The sequence below is a fragment of the Chelonoidis abingdonii genome, chromosome 11 (genome assembly GCF_003597395.2).
Source record: "Chelonoidis abingdonii isolate Lonesome George chromosome 11, CheloAbing_2.0, whole genome shotgun sequence".
NCBI classification, from domain to species: Eukaryota; Metazoa; Chordata; order Testudines; family Testudinidae; genus Chelonoidis; species Chelonoidis abingdonii.
The window spans coordinates 61,057,929-61,065,104 of NC_133779.1; the positions used below are offsets into that span (position 1 = coordinate 61,057,929).

General features: G+C 53.9%; 1 protein-coding gene across 1 annotated transcript; it reads right to left on the reverse strand.

The window, feature by feature from the left end:
* Nucleotides 1–991: 991 nt before the first annotated feature.
* LOC116838210 (phospholipase A2 inhibitor and Ly6/PLAUR domain-containing protein-like) lies at nt 992–6,483 on the reverse strand. The gene is made up of 5 exons (XM_075071214.1): nt 6,403–6,483; nt 5,757–5,873; nt 3,915–4,064; nt 3,408–3,547; nt 992–1,320 (listed from the first exon to the last, which is right to left on the reverse strand). Exons 1-5 carry the CDS (start codon nt 6,449–6,451, stop codon nt 1,102–1,104), a joined length of 675 nt encoding a protein of 224 aa, XP_074927315.1. The 5' UTR covers nt 6,452–6,483; the 3' UTR covers nt 992–1,101.
* Nucleotides 6,484–7,176: the final 693 nt, after the last annotated feature.

Here is a 7,176-nt window from a genome sequence, read left to right on the forward strand (position 1 = left end):
CATCATCAGAGCCTAATCACACAGCCTGTGTCACCTGCTGGCTACGTCACTGCTGACGGCGACGCTGGGGGGGCAGGGCCCTGGGGGGGGCGGGTAGGGCTTTCACAGGTGTATGATTCAGGCAGGCTCCCAGCAGGGAGCTCACAGTGTGAACAGGGGGCTGAACTCCCCGAGGTCAGAGACTAGCCCTGGTGAAAGTCTGGCCCAAGAGGGGGGTCACTGCAGGAGGGGCCTGTCTGAACTTTCCGAGCCGTTCCAGAGTCCCCAGCCTGGTGCCCGGGACATGGTGCTGCCTAATTTCCCACGGGGATCATTCTAAGCCTGATCTTAGGGCACAGAACCGCTTCCACAGGAGGCAAGATTAAAAATATTAGGGCCGTTCAGCTTGGCAAAGAAACGACTCAGGGGGGATGTGACGGAAGGCTAGAAAATCATGCCATGGGGTGGGGAAAGTGACCAGAGAACTGCTATTTCCCCTGTGCCACAGCACCAGGACCAGGGGTCACCCAATGAAGCGAACAGGCAGCAGGTTTCATACAAACAAGGGGCTGTGCTTTTCCCCACGATGCACAATTAACCTGTGGAACTCCTTGCCAGGGGATGCCGTGAAGGGCAGAAGTATAACAGGGTTCAAAAAAGAATTAGATCAGTTCCTGGAGGATGGGGACATCAATGACAATTAGCCAAGATGCTCATACACACAACCCCCTGCTCTGGGTGTCCCTAAACCTCTGTCTACCAGAAGCTGGAAGGGGAAGACAGGGCTGGGTCTCTCCAATATCACCATGTTCGGGGCATTGCCCTGGAAGTTCTGGTTGTGCCGCTGTCAGAGACAGGACACTGGAGTAGTTGTGGCCGCTCTTCTGTTCCTAACAGGTTTCTTGATGGTCCCACCCACGAGAATTGATTTTTTTCCCCTTTGAAATAAATAAATAAATAAAATCCCAGAGCGTTTGGACTCCAGTGTGTTTTATTCAGTGCAAAAACACCAAGGGGATGTGGCTCTGTCCGGGAGCCGAAAGCCTGTGAGGGGGGGAGAGCAGCTAACACCGGCTGCAGGGTGGCTTTCAGTGCAGCGTCGCTGTTGCACCGGGTGGGGAATCAGGAGAGAAGCTTCAGCAGGAAGAGCCCAGCGAGGGCCGGGAGGAGGATCCCAGCTGGCCCCGGAGCCACGCCCACTACACCGGAGGCCACTGTGCATTTGGCCGTGGTTAGATCTGCATTGGTCCCTGCGAAGGTTGACGAACCCGCCTTTATATTGGCGCAGACGGACTCGGAAGCGCAGCCCTTCATGACCATCTGCATTTGACTTCCACCCGCGTGTTTGGGAGAAACAGGTGATTGTCAGGGGAGCAGCTCCACTCCTCCAGCTGGACTAGGACACAATGGCCTCCCCCTTCTCAGGGCCCCACCAGCCTCCCCCATAGCTTCCATCTCCCCGTCTGTCTGTTCCCGCCAGCCTGTCTGGCCCAGGATAGTCTCCCCCTTCTCCTCCGCTCGGACACAGTCTCACTGTGTGTCTGTAAGCCAGTCACTTGCAGCTCCAATCCAGAGCCCACTGACAACCCCTACACTGGATGAGGCCTCTATTAGCCCCACGGCTCATCTACAAAACAGCAGCTCAGTGCTGGTGGCAGGGCTGGGATCTCTAAAGAGGGTCGCTTTGTGGTGAATTAACGCACCATGATGGGACTCCTCAAAACTAGGTTCAGATCCCAGCTTTGCCACAGGCTTCCTGTGTGACATGGGGCAAGTCACGGCACTGCTCCATGCCTCAGTTTCCCCACCACTGAAATGGGGACAATGATCCTCACTTTGCCTCCAGAAACTCTCGGCTCTTTGGGGGATGGACTATAACTTCCTATTAGTTTTTAGCACCCAGTACAGCACGGGTCCCTTATCTTCACTGGGGGTCTGTCAGTGCCCAGCATGACAGGCGCTCCCAGGACTAAACCAGTCCCTACCTCAAAGAGCTGAGAGACTGAACTATAGACAGGCAATGGATGGAGGAGCACCAGAGGCACGGGGAGGGGAAGACATTGGTCCAAGTGTGACGGTGCCCCCCATAATGCTTTATGGAAATATGCTTATGAATGTACATATGACATAACTGAAATATGTCTTATGCTACAGATGCCATGTAACATAGCTCTGCGAAGGTTATGATCTACTGAATCTATTCCTCCTATTTGTATGCATGTGTCATTTTTATATTCAAGGTTATGAATATTGGCTGTGTACTGGTAAGGCATTTGGGCAGCTTCTTGAGAAAGGGATTGGCAAGTTAAGTGCCCAATCAAGAAACACTTAACCTAATAATGAACTTGGAGATGCCAATCCACATTGGAGCTTTCCCAGAATGTGGCCTGGCTGGTAAGGAACTCAGTCATGCATGGACATGTGACTTGCCCATGTGACTCCAAAACTCCATTTTGTAGCTGGATTCTACACAGGGGGAGGGAGGGGTCTCCACCCACAAGAGAAAGTCTATTTAAACCCCTGGGGGACTCCTCCATTTTGTCTTCAGCTGGCTAAAGGGAGAGTCTTTCTATCCCCAAGGTTACCTGAAAGAGACTGGAACAAAGGACAGTAAACACAGGGGATGTGAGTGATTGCTGGACCCAGACCGGGAGGAGACTAGTCTGTAAAAGGAAGCTCACTGGAACTCCACAGAGGGTGAGGATTTATCTCTATTCAGTTTTCTTACTGTGTTAGACATAGACTTGCATGTTCTATTTTATTTTACTTGGTAATTCACTTTGTTCTGTTACTACTTAAAACCACTTAAATCCTACGTTCTGTATTTAATCAATTCATTTTTCACTCATTAATTAACCCAGACTATGGATTAATACCTGGGAGGGGGAGCAAACAGACGTGCATCTCTCTCTATCAGTGTTCTAGAGGGTGAACAATTTATGAGTTTATCTTACATAAGCTTTATACAGGGTAACACGGATTTATGTGGGGTTTGGATCTCATCAGGAGATGGGCATTTGACTGTTAGAGACAGGGACACCTCTGTAAGCTGCTTTCAGTTAAGCTTGCAGTTTATGGGACATGGTTCAGACCTGGGGCTGTGTTTGTGGCCAGCAAGTGTGTCTGGCACAGCCAGGTGGGGCTCTGGAGTCCCAAGCTGGCAGGGCAGGGAAAGCAGGGGCAGGAATAGTCTTGGCACATGAGTTGTCAGTCCCCCAGGGAGTTTCTGTGATCCAACCTGTCACAGCAAGTTCACAGTGGAGGCCAGCGCTGGGAACAGAACCCAGGTGTCCTGATCTGCAGTCAATACCTTTATCCAACGGCCCCCACCCAGCGTCTCGCTTCTGCCCTACAGGGCAGGGGGGAGGTGGGAGGGGGTAACGACAAGGGAAAAATGACCCCAGAATAAATGAACTGAAGTTACTTATCGTTACGGTCCCAGCAGCATCGATACACTGCGTCTCAGGTCCAGTGCACTCTATGGTTTGCTCATTGCAGTGATCAGCGTTCAACACGTAGCAGCCACGGCAGCGCCGGCCGTTGGGTTTGGGGTCAGCCGGGGGCACTGGGATGAAGTGGAGCAAACTCAGTCAGCTCGGGGGACGAGCCCCAGGAGGCGTCGGGGCAGGGAGAGCAGCTGGGGGCTGCACAGCTCAGCCCTGGGTGCCCCCTGCAGGGGGAGCTGTAGCTCTGGGGACGCCGGGGGCAGGGGAGGGGTTTGCAGCAGGGAGCCCTGGACCCTGTCCTGGGTGAGGTCAGCTGGGTTCACACCTGGTGGGAGCTTAGACCCCCACCCACTAAACTCCACCCATTCTGGGGTTCAGCCCCCTGCAGGGAAGGAGGACCAGGCTCAATAAGTTAATATGGGGCAGGTTCCGGGCAGCAGGAGATGCAGGAGATGGGGGAGGCGAGGCGGAGCTGGGGAGAGGTATCTGTAACTGTGGTTGTTCTGCAGGCATCTCCCACGCAGCAGGCGACGCTCGTCCTTGTCGTCATTCCATACCCAAAATTTATAGAGATGGGGCCGACTTTACATTCGCTGGATGCCATACAGCCCTTCAGAAAGCTCTGTGTCTTCACTCCCGCTGCACAAGAGGAGAAGTCTGAGATTTGTTCCCCTTTCACTCTCACTCCATCAACACCCTCTTCCCAACAATGCCCTGTGCCATTATCCTTCCTCTACCCATGGGGAAGCTGAGGCATGGAGAAGCAAAGTCACTCACCCAAGATCCTACAGGGCCAGACAAAGAGATTTCAGGACCTAAACCCAGGACTTACATCCTCCAGCTCCCCAATCAGCTGCCACCGAACCCTGGGGGCCCCAAATCTCCTGCCCAGAAAGTCCTTTTGATGCCAAAGTTCCCACCAGGGAGTAGGTGCCAGGCCGCTGAGATCCCGACACTGGGCATCTAGCCACCCCTTAGCCACGGCGGGTTTCACAGACTAGGTGTTTCCCTGATGATCTCACCTGCGGGGCCGGAGCCAGGGCATGCCTTTGGCGCACGCACACCAGATCTGGCCCTACAGAAAGCCCAGCTGGGGGAGGAGATGCTGGGTTGCTCCCCCCAGATACCCAGTAGCCCAGTGGGTCGGATGCTCCCCGTGGACGTGGGGGAATCAGGTTTCAGGGAACGTTTAACTATTTCATACAATGTGCGGCATTTCAACAGGAGAGACTGAGACCCACCCAGAGGCCAGGGGGCCAGGCACGACCTTAGGAGACGAGAGATCTGGGCTGAAGTTCCCAGTCTGATTTTGGCCAAGTGGAGATTTGAAGTTGGCTCCCCCAGGGCCCAGCTGAGTGGTCAGCTACTGGGGTCTCCTGGTAGCCCCTCCTCTGCAGCTGTCATTCACAAGGAAGGGCAGACCCAGTCCAGATGCTGGACTCCCAGTGAGGGGCTCCCAGCTGTGGATCCCAACCAGAGCTGGGCACCTCTGTGAAGCCAAACTCCAGGTGAGGGGCGGGGCTTAGGCCACACCCCTCTCCTCGGCATTTCCTATTGGCTGGCTTAGGCGGCCCCTGCTGGCTGTGCTGGCTTCTGCGGCTCCCATCCTGAGTGGGCCCTGGCCCACGGGCTGGCTAGTCACCTGGACCGATTCCCAAGCACAGCTACAATGGACATATGTGGCCACCAGAGGCTTCAGTTTCAGCCACTGCAACTTTTGGGGGCCCACAGCCCCTTCCCCAAGCTCCCAGCACCAACACTCACCCTGCCCCCCGGAGCAGCACTAGGGGCCCAGTGGTGATTCCTTAGAGCGCCGTGAGGCGGCTGGCTCTGGCTGTGGGAGGGAGGATCTGGCTTTCTCTCCTCTCCCCCTTTGCCACGATTGAAATTGAAAATCGGTCCCTGATATTTACAACAGCTTTGCTACCAAAAAAATCTGAGACGCTTTCTGACAGCAAACTCGTTCTGTTCAGTTCATTGCAACCGTGTCATGTTGCTGGCACCTCTTCTTCCTTACATGGTCCAGGTGCCTTCCTGTACTGATGTGGCACGTCCAGCTGCCACCAGGACAGTGTTTGGACTCCCCAAGCTGCAGCCACTGTGAAGTTGCTTGGCCTTTTACTGGAGACCCACTGTTTGCAATACTAAGACGCCTGTGGCGTACTAGCCCACAAGTTGCAGCACAGAACCCAGGAGTCCTGGCTCCTAGCCATTTCCTGTTGGAACCACCCACCCCAAGCCCGTCCCACAGGAAGGCATAGAAAAGAACCAGGAGTTCTGGCTCCCCAGCCTGTTCCCTGACCCATGTTGCTTAGGGTCCATCTCACTTACTGCTTGTGACATCGGTAAGAACGAAGGCACAAGAGTCATGCCCAGCGGCGCAGGTCTGCATGCTGCCCATGCAGTTGTTTCCTGCTCCAGCACAAACCTCACACTGCAGACAGGACCCTGGAGGAGAGAGAACATGAGGGTCTAGATTCATCCCTTCCTTGCACCCTCATCTTCCCCTGAATTTAACTGAACCCAGCTGCAGGCCTGGCCCCACTGACGCCAGTGGAGCCACAGCCCATTGATCCCAACTGGGGATCATGAAATGCCTTTCATATCGCCTCATGTGCGTGAGATTCAGATCCGTGTCCTTTCAGACAAACCCTTGGTGCAAATCCCCTTTCAGGAATGTTCCTGGTTTCTGGCCAGCTCTGAAATGCACCCAGTCACGATTCAGTTCTAGTGATTTAAACTGTAAATATTTCCTCTCTTTTCCAGAATTGTTTCACTCCTTGTCACAGGGACTTTGTGACTTCCAGCCCTCTCCTCCTTGGACATTGTCACTCAGACGCCCCCAGCTTGGCCCCCGTTATTCTGTGGCTGCTTTTTGGTTACATCCATCAACAGTTTCACCCAGTGGATGGCTCCGAGTTGTTGGTATGTTCGAGATGTTAGGAAATCAGCCCCTGTAGGAACAGACTCCACTCACCTGTAGCCAGGAGAGCAGTGAGGATGCAGATGGCAAGAGAAGCCTCCATGGTGATGGAGAAGCAGTGGATCAACACTGGGATCTCTGATGCAACCAGATCTCAAGTGGGGGATTTATCGGAGACGGGCTGAAATGAGATCAGATGAAGGATTGTAGACACACAATCCAGCTGACAGGACAGGTGGAATCACAGAGCCATTTGCCACAGCTCTGGCGTATCCATAGCACTGAGCCCTTGGCGGATGGTATGTTCGTGGCACCCACACAGATAAGTCAGAGGCAAACCTGAAATGCTCCTGCTGGAAAGTTACAGCGTGAGGTGACTCTGTTTCTGGAAATCCAGAACAATCACACACAAGAACACAAACAAGAGGGACACAAAGCAGGCAGCCTCTTAAACAGGATGAGACAAAGCAGGCTGCTCCCTGTGGCAGCGAGAGACAACTTGCCCACCCTGTTCTAGGCTGGTTCTGTCCAGACTGCATCTGGTCCCCCACCCACTCCTAAAGCGATAGTTTGCCCCTGCAAACAGTGCTTGATACACAAAGTTCAGGTCTCTGCAACGCAGCTCTCAGCCACACAGTATTTTTAACAGCACAGGGATCCCTGGGCCTGGAAAAGGGCAAACTCTTATCCCTCCTCCAGAGCCTAATTACCTCTGTGCTCCCTCCTCACAGATCAGGATCTGGGGCCCTGGCATCATCACCCATTTCCCCAAGAGGAGGAGGAATTGTACTGACCCCTCCCCACACTCAGGTGAATTTTTTCCCCACA

Coding starts and splice junctions, on each gene's coding strand:
- LOC116838210 (XM_075071214.1), bottom strand. CDS start 6,451: ATGGAGGCTTCTCTTGCCATCTGCATCCTCACTGCTCTCCTGGCTACA. Junction 5,874..6,402: donor CACTGCTCTCCTGGCTACAG/GTGAGTGGAGTC, acceptor TCTCTCCTCCAG/GGTCCTGTCTGCAGTGTGAG. Junction 4,065..5,756: donor TCTTACCGATGTCACAAGCA/GTAAGTGAGATG, acceptor CCTCTTGTGCAG/CGGGAGTGAAGACACAGAGC.